The sequence below is a fragment of the Cnephaeus nilssonii genome (genome assembly GCF_951640355.1).
Source record: "Cnephaeus nilssonii genome assembly, chromosome: 18".
Lineage (NCBI taxonomy): Eukaryota > Metazoa > Chordata > Mammalia > Chiroptera > Vespertilionidae > Cnephaeus > Cnephaeus nilssonii.
In genome coordinates, this window is record NC_137089.1 from 39564124 (window position 1) to 39586498 (window position 22375).

General features: G+C 42.1%; 1 protein-coding gene across 8 annotated transcripts in view; it reads right to left on the reverse strand.

Annotated features, from left to right (window-relative positions):
* EYA1 (EYA transcriptional coactivator and phosphatase 1) overlaps positions 1 to 22375 on the reverse strand; it is a gene marked incomplete at both ends in the record, with an annotated part of 284113 nt that overhangs the window by 35741 nt on the left and 225997 nt on the right. For 5 of the 8 annotated variants that reach the window (XM_079796667.1, XM_079796673.1, XM_079796670.1 and 2 more), the window contains one exon: positions 8030 to 8119. The exons of 2 other annotated variants lie outside the window; for them this stretch is intronic. In XM_079796667.1, the coding sequence (XP_079652793.1) occupies positions 8030 to 8119 (90 nt within the window). Of the gene's footprint in view, positions 1 to 7043; positions 7146 to 8029; positions 8120 to 22375 lie in introns of those variants that run through there. One more of the 8 variants, XM_079796674.1, reaches the window with a different exon arrangement.

A 22375-nucleotide genomic window follows, 5' to 3' on the forward strand; every position in this document is an offset into this window, starting at 1 on the left:
ACGCCCAGCACAGCGTCCAGAACGGAGCGCACAAGCACGCGGATAGCACGGGAGCTCTTCTCCTGTAATGCAGGGGCTGCTGGAATGCCACTTCTGTCTATTCAAGGGCAGGGATTTAGAGTCACACATCTGTCTGTCCACTGTCCGCCTGCCTGCCTATCTGTTTACCTACCTGCCGCTCTCCCAACTTTTTCAAAAGTGAACTTAGGCCGCTTGAGTAGCTGCTGTTGGTTGGACAGAGAGGGCAACAAAGCTTTCAAAGACCCCATCGGTGCAAAGGCTGCTGGTGGGCTCCGCTGTGTTATGTCAGCGTGTGACACCGCCAAGTGCCACTGCGTCCTCTCTGTGGCTCAGGAGGACTAGCTGGTGTGTGAGCAGCTGGAGAAGTTCGGGGTCAGGGCGGGGACATCTGGGGTAGGAAGCCCTTGTTTCCACCCGAGCTTCACTATGACCTAACCCCGTGGCTCTGGGCAGAAAACACTTCCCTTCAAGGTCCCACACGTGCGACCTGGAGATGACAAGGTTGGGCGCACAGGCCGGCAGGGACTCAGAGCCCATGCCTTTTGTTGTTGTCAATCCTCACTGAGGATATTGTTCCATTGATTTTTAGAGAGAATGGAAAGAAGAGAGAGAGAGAGAGAGAGAGAGAGAGAGAGAGAGAGAGAGAGAAACATCGATGTGAGAGAGACACATCGATTGGTTGCCTCCTGCAGGCACCCTAACCAGGTATGTGCCCTTGACTGGGATTGAAGCCAGGACCCTTCAGTACTGGGGCCGCCGCTCTATCCGCTGGGCCAAACCAGCTAGGCAAAGCTGATGTTTTTTGCCCGATGTGAGAAGTGCTTCCCTGAAGCCTGCTGCCTTCCTGCCGCCTGCTTCACCAGGGAGGGACCAGGCTGGGCCCGTCAGTGAGGGGCCGGCCGCCGGCTGCCCTCAGGGCGGGGGCTCTGCTCCTCACCACACCCGCACCAGCGAGGCCCACGAGCCCTCCTTCTAAAGGAGGCCAGGACGGCACAAGGAGGGACAAGCCTGAGGAACACGTGTCTTTTTCACTTGAAGGCAACACCCTCATTTTCCAGGAAGGGACAGCATGGAGGAGAGACAGGAGCCAGACAGGGGCGCTCTTACCTGTCCACAGTGAGCCTCCCCTCCTGACACTGCGAGGGGCGGAGGTGAGAGTGAGGAAAGAGTGAGAAGCCCCCCGGGCGTGCCTGGAACCCTCTGCACTTGCAACTGAACCCGGCTGATTTTGTTGTGTTTTCTGCTGGGATTTCTGCTGGAAGGCCACAGGGTGATTTGGGCAGCAAACCCCTAAGTGTCTCCTACCCTTCATCCCCTGCCCCGCCCCCCACACACACACACATGCATAGCCTGCCCTATTATCACCATCGCACACCTGAGTGGGTACATTTGCTGTAGTCAATGAACCTGCGCTGACACATCATCGTCACCCAAAGTCCATGGTCTACATGAGGGTTCACTCTTGCTGCCCTACATTCTGTGGGTACAGCAGCATCGTACGGAGTAGTTTCACTTCCCTCAAAATCCTCTGTGCTACTCATCCTATGCATCCCTCCCTCCCCATCACCCCTGGCAACCACTGACCTTTTTACTGTGTCCATAGCTTTCCCTTTCCCAGAATGTCATATAGTTGGAATCATACAGTATGTATTTTCAGATAATCGGCCATAAATTTCAACACTAAGGCTATGCTGAAGTGTACAGTCTATTTTTGAACTTGAAATGAACCAAGAATATTTTCTGTATATTTAATAAATTGTCTTACATTTTTTTCAATAAAGATGTACTTAATATGTTTCATTATTGATTTATTTGTGGATCTTTAAACTATTTCTATATTTTAATGGTAAAATCACCTTTTGGAAGATATAGTGTGGGCTTGAGTGGACTTCAAGAAAGTATTGGACCTGGGTTAGAATCTGCCACTGAGTAGCCATGTGACCTTGGCAAGTTCTTGTTTTAACCACCCTCAGCTTCACTTGGCTCCTCTATAAAATGGAGATAATAATGGTGCTTTTATCATAGAAATATCAGGGGGTTAAGTGAAATGATGTATGTAGAGCACTTAGCACAAGTGTTCAATGAATGCTTATTACTCCTGTATAAATTATCTGTCTACAACTCTCTTTTCTAGAATATAAGCTAAAAGTGGAATTAGTAAAAGGATCAGACATTAAGGTACTGAATACATATTATCAAACTGCTTTCCTGAAATCTTGTGTCAATTCATAGCCTTATCAGTGGTGTACACAGTGTTCATCTTACTGCATTGCAGGCCATGTTACTGATTTTAAATCTTTCCAATTTGATGGCCAAGAGGCGGACCACTTACTCTTTGACATTTCAATCACTAGAAGTGAAATCCAACACTTTTCATTTCTTTATGCTGACAATTTGAATGCTTTTCTCTGGCGATCTGTTCATATTCTTTCTCATTTCTGCTACTTATATGAGTTGCTACTTATCTTTTTTTTATTTTGTTTTTATTTTGTAGTTACTGCTATTTAAAATTATAATTTTTAAAATATATTTTTATTGATTTCAGAGAGGAAGGAAGAGGGAGAGAGAGATAGAAACATCCACGATGAGAGAGAATCATGGATCGGCTGCCTCCTGCAAGTCCCCCACTGGGGATCAAGCCCACAACCCAGGCATGTGCCCTTGACTGGAATCGAACCTGGGACCTTTCAGTTCGCAGGCCGATGCTCTATCCACTGAGCCAAACCAGCTAGGGCTAAAATTATAATTTAATTACAATTTTACATGTATGGCTATAATAAAAGAAGACTATTAATTTTTAACTTTAATTCTATAACCTTTCACTTTTCTGAAGCCCATTATAAATTCTAAGGCTATTGTAATAGACTCTTTTCAGTTTCCTGTATATATCAAATCTCCAAAAAAATAATATTTTAAATCTCGTTTCATTAATTGTAGTTTATTCCTAATGCACTGCCCCAAACTCCTAGTTCAAAGCTGAGTAACGGAGCCAGCATAGCGCTTCCTTATTTTGTTTCCATTTCTATGATAATCTGCCTCTGTTATTTTATTGTTAAGAACAATGTTGGCTGTTGGTATTAGGTAAATATCTTTTATTATGTTAAAAAGCTATATTCTTTGACTCAACTTTCTGATGAACATCAGAATTAAGAAAGTCTTTGAATACATTTTCATATTTGTATTTTTTACTTCAGATAAAGATGACAGCATCTTGTGAAAAATGGTGAAGAAATAAGAATACCTAAAATTATCCAGTAGTAATAACAATGGATGAAATATGGGAATTGTTTCTTTTTGGCTGTCAGTTACAATATAGTTAAGTTCAATGCACATTTATCGAGTCTAAAACACATTTGTTGCTTAAAAAACTCATTTTGCCCCTAAACTGTGGATGTTGATAATATTTATGTTAACTAAAAACATGGACAAGGCCAAGCAACCTACCTTAAAACACAGGGAGACAAAGTCACCTCTTGCCTTCAGTGGGGAAGGAAAGAGAAATCGCTATTGTATTCTAAGATAACAGACAAGAACTCAACCTAACAAACACATTTCAAGGTATAAGGCAGGATTCTGGGTGCTATGGAGGATGTTACGAGGATTAAAACAAATGTGTGATCTTTTATGTTTGCTAAAGGGATCAGGAGAAAATAAATAAGTATACAAAGCCTGTGGACAGAGCTGAGCATGCTAAGTGGCATATACGTGTGTGTGTGCGTGTGTGCATGGATGTTTGGCATGGAATCATTGATCTGCCCCACGCTTCCACGTAGCGGGTGCTGTGTGCAGAGGGAACGGAGAGCACAGCGCAGGCTCCATAAGAGCCTTCTTTGCAAGCACGAGACCCTTTCCCTGGCCGCAGGATCCGAGCCCCAGCACCCACACGGAGGCTGGAGCCTGGGCACCAAGGTTCTTCCTGTTCGTTTCTAGAGACTAACGCGCTTTCTAGGTGAAGTATGTTTTTCAAAGTCAAAACATCAACTTCTGAATTAGTCTTAAACGTTGCCACTTTTGGCAGCAGGAGCACCTGGTCACTCCCTACAGAACGCGGCCCCCGCAGCGGCAGCTACTGAGCATGGGCGTGGCTGGCAGGAAAGAGAGATTCTTTTCCCAGCTGAAAATCAATTTACAAACAAGCTCTATTAAAATACTTGAGATGATAACCTACATTTTACAGTAATCAAATATTACTGCAAACTTAAAGAATGAATGAAACCAAGGGGAAACGAATTGCTTTGCTTTAAAAACAATCCTTACAGCGCTCTCCCTTTCAGGTGAGGCATTACTTTCAGATCGTCCACTGAGCCTTTGACTCATCAAACCCAGGCTCTACTGAGACCAGAACCTTCTGTCCAGACCTTTTCTTAACAGAAAAGATAAACACAAGAGGCTACAACAGCAGGTCCTCAAAAATGGGGCCTGGGACAGGAGTCTACATATCAGAGGCCCGAGAAAGGGTGGGAGTCTTCACCTTCTTATCCGGACACCAAAGAATCCTCTAACTAACCGATGCATAACCCACAACCCACAACCCCAACGCGTGAATAGAGTGGAGGAGGGAGTTCCCACGTGGCCTCCCATGGACTGGGGACTGTGCACACGACACCCTCACAGGTCCCTGTCTGACCGAGGACAAGAGGAGGACGCCTGCTACTTCCCAACCCTGGTCCCTGCAGGCGGGGAGTGGGGCCTGAGAGCAGACCCGTCAGTAACACTGGTAGGGATGGCAGCCCTCATGCCTGTGGAATGGGATTACTTAACACCAGGCGGAAAGAGAAAACTCAAGATAAGCTTACGCCTTATTTTTATTTAGACTTATATCCATGCTGATGAAATCTTTTCCTTTAACTGTGGAAAAACCTAGCAGGAGAACTGACCGATGCAAGCGAAACGGAAACATTATTGTATACGGAAGGCCTGTCCTCACTCTGTTTGCAGATTGCCTTTCCATAAAAATCCAACAGAAAGAACTCTTTCTCCATTCACTCAGAAAGAGTCATAGGTTACTAACGGAGCTGAAAAAACCCTCCAGTTCCATACTGTCATTCATAAAAAATGATTTCCATCTAAGCATCATCGTGTTGCACACAGAGACCTTTTGGTAAGACGATACGCTAGTCAGACTTAGAAATAGGAAAGCCAGAAATACACCAAGTCTACGCCCTTCTCTGATGGGGAACTATTACTTCCTTTGATAATTATGTCCCCCTGTCACTCATGTTCCTTACCTTGGCAAACATTTTTATTAGTACCCAAAGTCCAAAATTCCCCCTTAGTATCTTTTTCCTGGAGTGGCAACAAAATTAAATTGTGATTGCTTTTATGAAAAACTGACACTGAGCGGGATGACCAATGAGACTTTTACAATGAACTCAGCTGACTTTATTTCATAAAGTACAATTAAGATATTTTTAAATTACTTTAAAATCATATCCTAAAATTCCTAAACACTATCCTAATAACCATTTTAAGTGCATGGCCATTCTTTGATAACACAAGTTTGGGTACTGGAAGGCCCTCACATCGTGCATTTCGTTGTTCAGAACCTCTCATAAGCCAAAGCTGTGAACGAGCCCTAACTACACAGAGGGACTAGCTGGAGAAACGTTAAGATTGTAAAAGAAAATAAGGCCAAATGTCAACAATAAATTCAGACATCACACTTGAAGCTAACAGATAGTTAACCTCCTTGAAGTTACTTGTACTCTTGATCTTAAAAAGCTAAAAACGTGCAATTTAAATATTCCTCTCCTCTACCACAGCATTGCTAACTGGAGTGTGAAATCAAGCATTACCACATCGTTTCTGCCTGATGAGATAATTTTGGTTTTCTTAGGAGGATTATGCCAATGCACTTATTTTTGCCAGAAAATAATTTTACTTCTTATTTTGCAAGAAACTAATATTTGCAATAACCAATTCCAGTTGTGTTGAATTATAAAACTATAAGATGAAAGATTGAAATAAGTATAAGAACCAATTTATTTTTATAAAATATTATGCAAGTTTAGAGCAAGTAAAAAATTTCCACAGAGGCTAAATGTATTTTTTATACTCTCGCTGATACCTTTATATTTTTCTCAAGTAAAATGACTTAAAGTCAACTTATGTAAAGTTCCAAGCTTAATTTTTCCATTATTGTTTTCATATCTGGTTGAATCATATCTCTCTTTTCTCCTTATAAAGAACAGTCCTAATGCCAAGAATAGAATCTGATATTTCAATAACTGTGTAGACCCCCTAGTTATTTTTTTTAATTGGGTTTATGGAAAAACTATATTCTCTCCATCCCTAAAGCAGAACTTTTAATATATACATTTATTTTAGACACTCTTTATATGCAGTTTAGTATGAATAATGTCAATAAACACTAATCGAGCCATATTCAATCAAAACTTAGTTTGGAAAATTTTCAGTTTATATTATACCAAGTTTGCCCAACTTCTCACTTTTCACCACATAGTTTTGGCATGGTATAGACAAGTAAAGATGGCATTTTTAAAGAAGGTAGAGTTAAAAAAAAATAGCAAATTACTGCTAATTTCTTCTTGATGGGTGCTATTAACACCTATTAACATTAATTAATAAGAGGAACAAGGTTGTTTCCAGCACAAAATATCAGCCTAGTCTATATGATTAGAAACAAATGAAAACTTTGGAAAGGAATTTGAACGTACCAGTAAAATATAACATTTTTGTGTGCTGCTCTTTTATGAAGTGAATCACAACCATAAATCAGAAACAGCTTTTGAAAATTGAGTATGATTATCAAGCTTTTCTAAAGGCAATTCTAAACTTGTCACTCACTCGAAACATTTCCACCTTAGAAAGTACTAATGCCTTACATGTCATTTCCTTAAGGAAAGCGGACACTTAAAAATGCAAAAAAACTTTGTATTTTACCCTAAGCATAATAATATTTCAGTAAGGAATGGAAAGAAAATGAAGCGCATTTAAATAATCTCATTGCGCTGGAAGTTGCCAATTCGTCTACGAGTAGTTTCACTACAGATGAAAAGAAATCAAAATATAGGACAGATGTTGAACAAACCGCATTTTCGTTCTGTCACACACTGGCATTTTTCAAATGATTTTGGCTCATCTATTAAATAAGGTGCATTTTGCTTGATTTTGAAAAGGGAAACATCAGGAAATATTTAAAGGCCAATTGCTGCCAATTAACTTCGATCAGTAAAAGTTCCATTTGAATCTTTCAGATTCTTCTCCCGTCTGAAATAACATACATTTATAAAATCTAGCAAAACAACAACTTGATGACTAATGGCTGTTAGCAGCTCTACCACAAGCTTGCTTAACAGCAGGATTTAAATAAACAACTGTCTCTATTAAGAAGGGAGTGTAATGTAGTTACAGACATGTTGTCTGAGAATGGAGATATGAAAAACAATATTCGTTATTCTTAAGAATGCTGCTCATCGAGACCATCACGTTTGTCACTGCTCATAACACCTTTAATGAGCCACCTGACACGTTTCCCCTCACATGATAATGGACAAATAAAACCATCAGCAGTTTCACCTAAGAAATCCTGGTACCCTAACAGCAGAGGCCCGACTGAAATGTCATCCAAACGATGGAGCCAGTGAAAAAGAAAAGCACCCAACCCAAGACAGTGACAGTCTGACAAGAACCGCATATGCAAATATCACAAATTCTGTTGGGATTCTAAAGGCAATTCATCTCAATGGTGATGATGTAACTGAGAAATCTGTAGTTTCTGCTAATCAACACAACTTAATGTTTAAGATCCTTGACCTCAAATTTTCATCCTTATCAATAGTTATGTGGAAATCTAATTTTGAAACACAACACTCCAAGTTAAAGCATAACAAATACCATGAAGGCAAAATGCATTACTATATAATCGGCAATTACTTTGCCTCATTATCCCAATTATATATTCAAAAATACTATCCCCCTTATTGTAAGACCAATCATCTATTTTCAGGCATACAACATGAAGTTTATATAAAATAACTGAACTTACTTCTAAGTCATTAAAAAATAGATGTGTGTCTGCCAAGTTGAAAATCATTTCTTCCATTCGCAGTCCAAGGGAAACTGAAGTAGGTGGATCCTAAAAGAAGAAATTTTACAGGTCAAGAGCATGTGGTCTCCAGGTTCCATGAAATCTATTGTCACATTAAGAGGGAGTGAGTGTAGGGAAAGGTCCAAAGTGACTGTCAGGCAGCTTGGGCTCCAGCTGCCTTTGGTGTACATGGTTTATTCTATATGCAAACTTCAATGATTTATTTTATTTAAAAAGCTCCCCTAATGTTGTTGGTACTTTGAATAAGAAAGAAATAACTTGCTGCTTAAAATATTACAAAATACATAAAATCTAGGGCTACTTAGACATATAATGTAGAGGAAATTCAGCTTTGCACTTATATTTCAGGAGCAAGAAAGTCAGTGAATCAAGAAGACATTGCTTACGTCACACCACAATCAATTAAACATGTCTAAAAGCATTGCCACAAACATTAGAAAATAGATACAATATAGATTCACTTCTGAAGGGCAGTAAATACCAATTTTACTGCAGAGGATAACTATAATTTTTTTTATTGATTCAGACTGCCTGCCAATTTTGAGTATACTCAAAAGTAGGAAGTGATGGCCACACTGACCACCTGGCACCATGTCAGCTCCGGGAACATATTTAACATTCATGTGACACTATCCAGTCATCACACATCCCGTACTATACACAGAGGGATCCAGTGACTGCTACCCAATGCTTCACACAACCCATACCCTGATGACATTTACTGGCACTGAGGCAAACTCGGGGGAAGAGGGAGATGTCTGCAGACTTTATGGTGTTGCTGTGTTCCTAATGTATCCCACCGAGGAAGCCAGATGGTTCATGGTGAATATCCTGCATAACCATGAAGAAGGAAAAATAATTTCTGTCGAGAAAGTATTCAAGGATGTAATGTGCGTGTTTGAAAGTGTTATTGACATTCTAATAACAATACCAACTTTCACAGGTCCGGCACTGTAACATTTTTCCAAAGAACAATAATTCCTGATATACTGTTTTGTTATTACAGCAAACTTTTCGAAGAAAGACGGAATCTACCTCATCATCATTAGTCAGGGAAATTGTAACTGGAGAACCCACGCCTTCACCCAGGGCACACATCTGGCTGGGTGCACTCTGCCTATCACTGCTCCTTGAGTCTTACGTTATAGTCAGGGACACAAAACCCAGAGCAAATAAGATTCTTGCTTTCTTATACTGTCCAACGTAAACCTTGTCTGTTTTCTCCATTGTCTTCCTTCCAAAGCTCAAGACTTGCCTGGCTTATTCTCTACTGTCCATGTATCCACCGTCTATTATCCTGAGTTCCCCAATGGGAGGAAGCGACAGGGAAGAGCCCCTGACCCTGAGCTCACTTGTCCTATCCTGGAGCCTCAGTTTGCTCATCTAATAAGTCAGATGGCTAGATGCAAACACATGGTTCTCATAGAATAAATGGAACATTTTTTTCTTATAATAAAAAAAATTCTCATCTCTTAATTTGGCACAATCATACCTGTTGGTACACCTGGGGAGAACCGGCCTGTGATGGAGCGAAAGGGGCAGGGACTCCTTGAATGCCTGCCAGGGGCCAATCAGTTGTGGCAAGGGAGGTGGAGTCAACCCTGCCAACCCCGCCCACCCACAGCACTAGCCCCGCCCACTCCTTGCCAGCACCCATCAGAGTCTAAAGTTAACAGAAATCCCAGGGGAGGGCTGGGCGTCTCTGGTCTCAATTCCTCTCCTGCGCTCGGCCTCCTCTGCCCGCTGACTGACAGTGGAAGGAAGGCAGAGAACACAGAATCGCCAAAGGTTGGGGCTTAGACTGGCACAGGGTTTAACAAACGCCCCAGGGTTTGTAAGAGGGCGGAGAGGAAAGACACCCCAAGGCCACTGAGTGTGCAAGAGCTGTGTGGGAGGGACCGCAAACCCGCCCCTCAACTTTCCTGTGCGAGGATTCACCCTCCTCAGCCTCTCCAATTGTCCCTGTGCAATACCGCCGAACACCTATGAGATGTCACTGGTTGAGAAGAATTAAGAACAGTTTACAAATAAGAAAAACTCTCGCCGCACGCTGCTTTTATGGGAAACTGCTCACTTGCTTCCATTCGCAGCATCAGCAAGCATGCTGGGAAAGCAAATACTCAAACACACCCTGGAGCAGAATTACCCGTGGGGGGAGTCCAAACAGCTGTTTCTAAAACAAAACACCTGATGGAGGTGTTTACTCCCTCTTGTTCAGGCCAATAAAAGTGCCCTGACTTGTCACATAACCAGGCCAATGAATCTTTTCATGCGGCACACGGAAGAGCCTGACCACACCGGCTTCGTTGCCAATTCGGGAATTTATGTGCCATGGCATTGTTACTTTGGAAAGAGCATTATTTCTCCTTGATACGGCTGCTTATTTATGCCGCCATCAAAAGAACTACTGCATTGTTTGCTAATATGTAGCATACTTCAACTTTTCTTCATAAATTAGAGTAATGGCTTGCCAGTCGGAATACTAATAAATTTTAAAGGCTTGTTCAGTCTCCTGGTCAAATACAACACAGATGTTGGCCTTATTTACCTTTGACTTGTTTTTTCTCTTTTGTTATTAGCGTTCATGCCTTAACAGTGTCTGTCCCTGCCACTCCACCGGGTTAGGAACCATTTACTGTACCAAAAGAACAGTTTTCAGGTTTAAGTGGAAGGAGAGAATTTTAGAATAGGAAGGGGCTCTAGTTGAGGGGGCAGTGTTTATCAAACATTTTTCAAACCACGATCCACAATAAAAAATACATTTTACACCATGATCTAGAAATACACCTCTCTCTCTCTCTCTCTCTCTCTCTCTCTCTCTCTCTCTCTCTCTCTCTCACACACACACACACACACACACACACACAGCTGAAATAATGTAAGTTTGGCAAAAGCAGCCTTTGCTCACTGCGTGGGGGGTACTCTGACAGTTCCCATGTCATAGCCCACTGGCGTGTCACAATCTCCAGCTTGGGAAGCTGAGCCGGGGAGGACACCCACTTCTGATTGGAGAGACGGGGAACCAGGAGGCGGGGTGATTTGCTTGTGGTCACAGAGCTGGCAGGGCGCAGAGCCGGCTCACTCAGGGTTTTGCCTACGAGCAAATCGGCAGAAGAGCAGGCAGATAACCGTGTCCGCAGATTTGCTTACACGTTCTGGTGGGGGAGTTCTTCTCGCATCGAGGTTCGGTTTTATTTTCCTGTTATCATAATCTTTTAATACTTTCCAAAGTTCTCAACTATGTCTGACACCAACCAAATGTGACAAAAGCTCACACTGAACAGTTCATAAGTTAGTCATGGCTTGATGCCTTATCTTGGCACATTTAGAAGAAGAAGAAAAACCACACACACATTTTTTTTTTTTAAGACCAAAACTGAGATGGTCGAATCACCACGTCGCTGGCATAATCTTACTTTTCTTGTGCTTTCTGCAGTAACGAATTCCAGGGCTGCAGTTATGAAATGGTTGCTTTTGAAACACCATGTTTTGTTCGATCACTTTTGAAAAATTATAGAACTTTGCTTCCACATCAAACAAACATCTCTTTTTAAGTAAACTTTTCTGCCAAACCTTTCCATTCCTTTCTGAACTTGACCCCTCTGTGGCAGTTGCCAGTGCTGTCCCGTCTTGACATTTCTCCTTCCCTGGTGCCTGTCACATCATCGATCTTTCCTGAACATCTTCCTGGAATCGATGGCCCATCACCTGTTCTTAAAGGCTCCTGGTCCCTAGGACTATTTGCACCCATTCCTCACTCGACGCGCAGGCCCTGCGGACCCCACCACACTCATGCCTTCAACCCCCGCCCCTCTCCCCTCTAGTCAGTCAGATCTCAATGCGGCTCACACACCGAAGGCCTGCTGGTGATTTCTACTTGGATGTCCTGCGGAGCACCTGGATCTCAGTGTGCTAGAAATTGGAGTCATCGTTTCCCCTGGAACCCACCGTGTTCCTTCTTTAGGAGAACAGCACCCTTCCAGCCCAAACCTTGGCATCTCCTAAACAGCCTCTCTTTCCCCCACACCAATTCAGTCTCAACACCCTGCCCCTTGGACCTGGAATCCATGACCTCCTTATAGCCACCGCCCCGTTAATTTTCCCCAGCCATGCGTCTGTTTGGTAGATCTCTTCAACAGGCTCCCTCACGGGCTCTCAGCCCAGGTGTCACCCTGTCCGTTCCATTCTCCCATCTCTTTTAGGAAACATCCAAACACTTCAGCAAGTACGGGGGCCCGCAGACGTCTGGCTCTTGTTTACCTCCCCAACACATAACCTAGTTATAGTTTAATCACAAAATCTTTTCTTCAAAAGATGACTAGGCAGAGGCCTAATGGAACAGCCAAGTGGCTCTGATGGCAGTTCCCACCAAAGACCTTAAAGAAAACTGGGGCAACCATCTCCATGGGTTCCCCACATTAATATAATGAGGTCTCTGACCGAGCCTGTACTCACCTCCTGCATCCCTGCACCCACAGTGCTCCTCCCACCGCCCCTGCATCAGCTCAGTCTCCTCCCTGACTCCTCCCACCGGCTCCTCAGTGCTGGGTACCACAGCTGTAAGTGTACCTGTCTAAGGAGGGCAGAGACTTCCTTAACATCCTTCTCTCTACACCCTTAGGACCTAACACAATGCCAGGCACAAGGGTTTTCCCAGTTTGGTAGAAGGACAAACGAACGAAACGCAGTAAATGAGAATATAGGGTATCCCCCCAAAGTGTGCACACACACTTTGAATAATTATAAAGGCAGGGTTTATCAAAATACATTTCCTTTTCAAAATTGTGCTACTGGCTGTTAAAGTGTGTATATATATATTTGGGACACCCGGTATTTCAAATAATTCCAATGAAGAAGAAAAAAATATAAAATTTGATCTTTTATTAGTTGCTATTGTTCAGTGTTGGGGAAAATAAACTCCTAGATACCTAGATTAGGATACACAAACAGACATTTGAACCCTAAAATCATTTCAGCTACATAATATAGTATTAAACATGTTCATTAGTGACGCCTGATTCATTTGTACCTGGTTAAAGAGCAGCCCACTTTTAGAATAGCTGCTTACAAAACCTCCTTATCTACTTAATGAGGTGGGTAATATTAGCATAAGATCAGCAGCCAATTATTTATTTTTTAAATGCAATAAGTGGCATGCATTACATTTTGCAAAATGTATTCTTCTGTGCTCTGCAATTTAGTTCCCTAGTAAAACTTGGATAGTGCAGTGGAGAGACTTGGAAAGGGAAAAAAACAATCAATTGCTTTACCATTCGTCTTATTTAATAAAGAAACGGTGCAAATTTACTATAGCTCTTGTAACGGAGACTTTCTTTAACCAAAACAAAACAAATAGCATCCAACACAACACACACACACATACACAGACACACACACACCACAACACACACAGGAATGAAATTTAACCCTGCTCCTAAATTATTTTAATACTGTAATGAATTGCAAATGTCTCCTTAAAGTCATGAAAATGAAGCAAAGGAACAGTTGCAATGCTAGGCTACCATGGCTGGTGTGGTTTAAACCAAAAAGGATGAATTTCTATTGAACAGAAGGTAAAAAAAATTAAATAACAATGAAATCTGCTGAGGGGAGACTCAGGCCTAAAACAATCATTTTGCTTTCATTCCCTGTCAAGTGACCTGTAATTAGCCCTGGCCTCCAGGTCTTCTTCTCTTGTTTCTAGAACACAGAACTGCCCACAGAGACTAAAGTTATCATCATCCCACCTGACATCACCAGCACTACCCGGGACCTATTGTCATTCCTTTCCTGTTCCTTTTCCCCCAGCCTGGCCACTGCTGGTGTACTAGATCTTCATGTTATGAAAAGGTTTAAAAAAGGAAAAAGGAATTCTAGACCAAGTCAGTGCGCAGCAATGCTGACCTGAAATGCAGCCTCTAGAGAGACTGATGTCCGTCAGTGTTGCAGTCACATGTTGAAAATCTATCATCTGATTCGAGGTGAAGAAAAGAAAAGGGTGTCTATAAACACAGCTGGGAACCGGAATTCTGGGAAACTAGGATACGGCCTCTTGTTGCCCTGTTTTGTTTCACAGATGAGCTGGGACATTTGATAAACGCTAAGAGTCATTTAAAAAATATTCTTAGTTACCAAAATCCTTAGCGATTCAGAAATGTGATTTTACCAAGACTCAGCCACCCGGTGAAGACACTGTTGCTCCTGCAGGCGGTCCCATTTGCTTCGACATCTAGGAATTGCCTTAGGATGACAAGTAACAACACTGCACAGGGAGTCTACGATGAAGCCATCCCGCTCACCCATACACTGAACTAGCTCTAACACGATTCCTGACACAAGGCATTGTTAGCAGGGGCACTTTTGCTACTCAACACAGACATTGAAAAGGTTTCTTCTACAATAATTGTGCTCATGACCTGAGGGAAAGAGTTCTTGCACACAGGTCAGAAAAACACCCAAAATGCACATTCTCATAATGGTCATGCCAGTGGCTTTGCTTAGATAAGTCACACTACACCTAGAAACTTCTGTGCATCAAAGGACCCAATTAGCAGAGTGAAAAGGCAACCTATGGAGTAGGAAAAAATATTCACAGCTCAGATATCAGATAAGAGGTTAATATCCAGGAAGAATAAAGAACTACAACTCAACAAGAACAATAAAAATGGGCAAAGGACTTGAATGGATATTTCCCCAAAGACGATACATAAATGGTCAACAAGCACATGAAAAGATGCTCGATATCACTAACCATTAGGGAAATGCAAATCAAAATTACAATGAAATTCCACCTGACACCCATTAGGACTACTATAAAAAACAGACAGAAAACACTGTGTTGATGAGGCTGTGGAGAAACTGGAACCCTTGCACACTGCTGGTGGGAATGTAAATGGTGCTGTGGAAAACAGTCTGGCATTCTTCAATAAATTAGGCATAGAATTACCATGTGATTCCACAAGTCTACTTCTGGGTATATACCCCAAATAACTGAAAGCAGGGTCTCAAAGAGATATCTGTACATCCATGTTCATAGCAGCCTTCTTCAAAATAGCTAAATGGTATAGGCAACCCGAGTGTCCACTGACAGATGAACAAACAAATGTGGTATACCCATACAATGGAGTATTAGTCAGCCTTGAAGATTAAGGAAATTCTGACACAGAATTCTACAACATGAATGAAGCTTGAAGAGATTATGCTAAGTGAAATAAGCCACTAACATAGAGACCAATACTGTATGATTTTAGTTAGATGAGGGACTTAAAGTCATCAGAACCATTAAGAGAGAAAGTAGGGCGGATGTTGCCAGGTGCTGCGGGAGGAGAGCCTGGGGAACTGTTTACTGGCTACAGACTTGAGTTCTGCACAATGAAAAGAGTTCTGGGGATTGAACAACAATGTGAATGTACTTCATGTTCCTGAACCGTACACTTAAAAATTGCTAAGAAGGTAGAGTTTATTATATTATACGCATTTTATCATAATTTAAAATAAAAATGAAAAACAATTGGAGAAATGGAATTGTTGATTAGACATTAAATGATATTAGGAAATAACTTAATTTTTCTAAATTGCTAAAGTACTGGGTATCACCTACTATTTCTATTCTAAAAAACTCTTTCAATGGAGTCTTACAAACATAATGAAATATATACAAATAAAGTAATATCTGAGATTTGCTTTGAAAAATAATCCTAGGGCAGAGCAGGGGAGGAGAGGGCTGTGGTGAGGATACAGACACAAAAAGATGACCTTGGACTTAGTAACTGTTGAAGCTGGGAGAGGTTACACTGGGTTTCATTACACTCTCCCATCTACTTTTGTATATGTTTAAGATGTTTCTATAGTTAAAATTTAAAAACTATATGAAAATATTTGCTGAGACAAGATTGGTTGTCTTTGGTGGGTGTAACTATGGATTAAAAATATTTCTTTTGGAAATGTGAAACACACCCAAATCTAAAAATGCCAAAAAAGTTTTTAAAAGTCAAAATCCTAAGAGCCAAGCAAAGCTCCCCAGTATGTCACCATTTATCAAAAAGGTCTCAGGACTCCCTTGGCGATCTGTACCCAGACTTAGGTGAGGCGTAGAATACACTCAAGAATGTATGTCCAACACTGCTTTCCCTGTATGAACTCCACTGATTTTTATCCTATGGGATGTTCTTATACTAGAAAATCAGAGGAATGCCCACATTTATAACAGGACCTACATCTCATGCATTTTGGAACAGCAGTGTCACAGGGCAACACTGATCGGCGGCAAAGGAGAACTCCCAGGGTCATGTAAGAGCAGTAACCCAGAGAGGCATCTCACTTAGGGCCGCTGCATTTCTTTTTTGGTGGTACAGCTCTGTGGATCCTGGTTTTTCCTGATCACAGCGCTAGTGTGACCATTTGACATCCTATCATGGGCTACTTCTTACTCGTTCAATGATTGTAGCTACTAGAGAATACTTGTCACGAATAATACAGGGAGACTGGTTGCCTGAATTCCTTTAGGTGTCAGAGTCTGTGGTTTCACTCTGTGTGGATTTAAAGTGGCATTTAGTTCAGAACAGTTTTGCCCCCATGAAGGACTGCTGTGGAAGATTCATTCACTCCCTAGCAGCAGCCTCCTTTGTTCAATTATAAACTCCCTGAAGGGAAGAATTATGGCGAGGCACCTCTGACACTAGTATGTATGTGTTCAATCCCATATAATAAAAGGGTAATATGCAAATTGTCCGCTGGACCAGGAGTTCAACCAGGGGGCGGGGCCAGCCCGCCAATCGCCCAGGGCCCCTCCCCCCGACCAGCCCCACACCCAATCGCCCCCCCTCACTTTCTACTCCCCACCTCCCCACCCCGATTGAGGGGCGGGGCTGGCAGCCCAATCTCCTGTGTCCCCTCCCCCTGGCCAGCCCCTTCGACCCAATGGGCTGGGCCAGACCCCACCCATGCATGAATTCATTCACTGGGCCTCTAATAAATTATAAAAGACTGACTTTTCTGAAAAACTTGTTAGTTTCAGGCCAGGAAACAAAGGGTGACTCGGCAGGAGAGGGGTGGGAAGCCAGATGTGTCATGGGTACTGTGGCCCATATAACACCAAAGGCTTTGTGTGTATAACTTCAAAATTGTCAGTACAGTTTTCTAAATTACCTCATGGATGGTGTCAGTGATCATTACTTCATCTGAACTACTATACACCATAAGGCTAAGCTATTGAGTAGCATCTACTGCTTCTATTTTGACAAATTCTTTTGATGGAGTCTTCACTTTGGGCAGTCCTAACATGGAGACCACATGGTATTAGCATGGGATCTCACCCAATGGGACACCATGGTGAATGCCTCCAGGTCCCTGGTGAGGAGGGGCAGTGATCAGGATGAAGTTCATGCTGCTCAAATTTTATGTTGAGAAACATTATAGTTACATCTGCATTGCTGATTCCTATATTTGTACATGATCTTGATCTTAACTATCTTTTAAGTAAGCACTGCAAAAACTCATTCCCAATTCTCACTTCCTACCTTCAAATGGCAATTTAATCTATTTTAAATGCCACTCCCAGAATTGGGGCTGGTTCAAAAATGATTTTCAGAACCTGTTTTCCTTTAATTTCTCAAAAATTCTACTTTGGGCTCAGAGTGTCCGTGGTCCTTTGAGCCTCAAACTAGATAGAAAGTTTAAGAAAAACCTGTTTATCTCTTCTTGGGTTTTTAGAATAGGATCCAGAATGATCTTCTGAGTACAAAAATAAAATGCCTTCTCCTTTCTCTACAAATCTTAAAGCTAAGCATTCATCTAACCATAAAAATATTTCCCCCTTTTATGTAACTTTTAAAAGATACATCCCAAGATTTTTAGCTTTAACAATTCCACAAATGCCAAATATCACATTAGATCGTGTGTAGTCCAAAAAGAACTGCAAGTCATTTCAGTTTTACTAAAAGAACCACTAAAAATAGCACCAAATGCTAATAAGGAAGCGATATCTCTTTATTGTTTAGATGAACCAGTAAAGCATTAAAGGAAAAAAATTGTTCCTATTTTTAATGTAGCTCTGGTTCTTATCTACACACCCTGGAACATTTTGCCCCCATTTTCTCTTTCTTTTCCATCTTATTTTTATAAACTAAAAAGCGAAGAAATATTGAACAATTAAAACAAACCCATAAGGCCACATAAATTTGTCCAATTTAAATTCTTTCAGTTGAGACCTTTAAGAAATAGTTTAATGCTCAAGTCACTGTTCTAATTTTAGATAGCTATAGCATTCTGAATTAGCTGTTGGGTTCTACAAAGTACCCACAGTGCTGGTCCCCCCCCAAAAAAATTAATTTTGCTTTTAAATTTATCTATTACTATTTTCAATTTGTAAGTACATTTTACATGTCTGATAACTGTCTCCTGCATCTCTAGTGAGTTTGCACCCTCTTACATCTCCGAGGTCAACTCTACACAAACTCCTAGCAACTGCTCTTCTACTTTGGATCAAAAAGTAGATCTATCATGTTTAAAAATTGCTGTTTAAAGAATTCATCTCAGGCTAGAAAGAGTTGCTGGAAGATGGTTCAACTATTTCAGAAAATGTGACTAGTAATGCAGGTACTTACATTTTGAATGTATGGAATAAAAGATAAGGTTTCTAAATGTTCCCACACTGGTCCTATGTGGGCGGCTACTCAGGTGAGGAGGCCCAGTGCGGAGTGACACTGACAATGTGAGTCAGCTTATGAGGGTTTGTTAGTCAACGTGGAAATCTTGTAAAGTATGCTCAACTCAACAAGAAATCTTTGGGCGGAATCAATCAAATGAAAGAAAAAAAAATACCCGTTTTGGACCCTGTAATCAATTCCTTATTTAGAATGCTAACATTACAGCCACAAATGGGGCCCGAATGTCATTTAAAATAATTACTCCCCATTCAAGATCTTTTGTTTTGGGGGAAAAGAAGCTGATAAACAAGAAAGGGCACAGCATACAGGAGTGGCTTATTTTCAAAGCCCCACGCTGGCTGCTCACAAGGAAAGGATTAACGTTAAGATTGAAAAGTAGCTCCCACATCTGAGAGAAGGAAGAAAATATATGTTAAAATATTATTTCTTTTAAAAAAATATCACTATTATGTGTTATGTAAGTGATGTGTGCAACCTATGAGACCCCGAGGTTCCACGGCTTACCTGCCACCTGTCTAAAGTTGTCAATACCACCAATAAAAAAATTAACTGTTTGTAATTTTATAAGGATCTCTCACGGGACAGCTGGCATGAAATGCCAAGTTTTGGGAGTTGGGCGTAGTTCTGATGACAATTAAGAAATAATCTGGATTATTGTGAGAGTCTGTATTCACATGAAATGTAAGTCACAGTTCAACTACTGGCTGAATGATTTTAAACACACACACCATCCAAACTTGTGGTGGAGCTAATCAGGTCTTTTTTTACTGATTAGATATGTGACACTCGACTGCTTTAATTTTCTCCTTACTTAAGAGGTTCCCTCTTTCAACATCAGGAAAATAATAGCCAAGTAGAGAATCAGAGAAAGAACCTAACCATTCCAAAGATTAGTTTTCATTGTGGAGAAAACCCACTGAAGCCCAAACAGGGGACAACTGCCAAGAAGGGGTACAAAGAGGGAGGAAGAAGAAGAAAGCCAGAGTAGACCTGGCCAAGTTGGCCTCCACACATAGGGGCCCACGCAGTGCCAACGAAAAGGCTGAACCCAATCACAGAGCCATCTAGATTTCATTTGTAACCATTCCCCTATCGCTCTCTCCTCCCTCAGGTTACAGCCCTTGTCTTAGGTCTTTATTATTTCCTACCAGGGGCACTGCAATAATCTCCTTGGCTATCAGATTAATCTTCCCACGTGTACACTTCTAGCGTGTCACTCCACTGTTTGACTATTGCTCACGGCATCCCCACGACTGCGGCACAAAACCCTGGCACTGGGTGCTCCCTGAGGGCCATGGGCCAATCGGAAGTCTAGATCATATTCCCTGTGTGGTCAGTTAACAGATGTGCTTCCTTGGGCCAACTATTTCATTTTTTCTGAGCCACAATTTCCTCACTGGAAAAAAAAAAAAAAAGACTAATTGGATAATTAATGGGAGATAGCAGTGTAAACTGTAAAAGCCGAACACAGACACAGTGTTTTTATTACCATGTCAGCACATTTTCTGCTGCCCATCTTCTGTGAGTCCGATTCACTAACTATACATTGAACATACGCAGCCTTTGGGGCTCCCATTTCCCTACGGGGCTGTGCTCTGCTCCAGCCTCTCCCGCTCCTGCTACCCGGAACACACACCAGTCACTATTGCCACTGCGTCCTCCGATCCTCAAAGTGAGCAACAACAGCTCTTACTTATGGAATGCCTAGGAGCATTTTCTAGGTGCTTTCCACTGTTCCCCCAACAGCCCTGTGATCATCTCCACCTTCCGGACGGGAAGATTAAGACAGAACAAGTGAGACTCTGAGGTGCTTGGTGTTTCTGCAGAGGCCCCAGAGCAAGGGAGCCCCGAGGCTGGGCAGCGCAGGCCGAACAGGAGGCTGGGGAGCTGCGAGGGCCTGTGTTCATTCCCTGCATTCCCGTTGACATGTACGCATGAGAGAGATCAGACTTTCCTCAATAAGGTGGCAGGAACATATGTATCAGTTCTATATAGCGGGTCCTCGAATAACATCATTTCCCTATAACATTGATGAGGAAAAAACATTGATTCCTGGCCAGGGCCACTGTCTGTGTGGAATCTGCACATTCTCCCCACGTCTGTGTGGGTTTTCTCCAAGGACTCAGGTTCCTCCCATCCCAAAGATGTGCACATGAGGTGAATGGCGTGTGCACAAGACAAAGTCCTTCAGCGAGACCCTAGATGCTGACCCGTGGTGCCTGCACTGAGTGGACAGTCTAGTGGGCTGCAGTGTGGCTGCCACTGAATTAACTGTCGTGGTGCCCTGAAGGCAGGGCTGAAACTCATCAACACGAAGGAGGGTGGGGCGAGGGGATCAATTGGTGGGCGGGCGGGCGGAGAACATCTATGATACTTTCAACAATTAAGATAATTTTTTTTTTTTAAATGTGGAAGATGGAATCAGGAGAAGAGAGTCAGAGAAGGAGATGTGACGATGGAGAGGTCAGAAGGATGCGCTGTGAGAAGGATTCCCACTTCTTCTGGCTTTGAAGGAGGAAGGGGTCATGGGCCAAGATTTATGGGCATCTCGAGAAACTAGAAGAGGAAAGGAAATGGATTCTTCCCTAGAGCGTCCAGAAGTGAACACAGTTCTCATTTTTGCCCAGTGAGACCATATTGAGCTTCTCACCTACAAAACTGAGATAAAAAATGTTTGTTGTTTTAACAACAACAACAACAAAGAGCCTAATATAAAGAAGGGTAGGCAAACTTTTTCTCCAAAGGGATAGTCCGTAAATATTTTAGGCTTTGCTGGACATGTGCCAGCTGAGACACAGTGTTCTTCTTCTCCTTAAACAACCCTTAAAACTGACATGACATTCTTCCCTTGAAGGTGCTAGGAAAGCAGGCCACGGACCATATGCGGCCTACAGGGCATGGTCTCGATCTCGGATCTAGAGCTCTGGTAGAGGCGTTTGAAATCAAAGGAAGAATAATATTTCATGACACCTGAAAATGACCTGAAATTCAAAATGGGAACCATAAGTAAAGTTCTATTGGGATACAGCCACGCTGGTTTGTTTACCTATTGTCTGTGGCTACGTTAGCTGAGTTGTGACAGCATTGGTTGTTTCAGAGCACTGGTGCTGAATTATATGAGTACTGGGCACATAGGAAATCCTTAACAAAGAGGACCTAGAATTAAAAATACTAAGCTTTATGTTGGCTTAAGTGCTTATGTTTAGGTTTTTGTGTTAAAATGAGGCGTGTACTAGGCCAGATCCATATGAACAATGATAAATGGTAAGTGTTGGAACAATGAAGCCATTGGGTCTAGATATCTTGGGGAGTCCTTCCACAGAGGGGAGTCATGTTTGGGGTATCAACACAATACTTATTTTGAATAGAAGTCTGGGGTACTTGCTTTGATGTAACTGGATTATCTTGACCAATTTTTTTTTTGAGAGAATGTTTATTAAAGTTGGAGGCAGTGAAACAAGAAAGGGCGTAGGACAGAATAAGCAATAGGAGAGAGACTAGGCAGAGCAATGAGCCTCGGCTGGGCTGCTTTGGCTCCTGGGAATTCAGAGAAAAGGGGGTCTTAGGGACAGGTTCAGGGGGTTAGTCCAGGACAAGCTGCTGCTGCCCAGGTTCA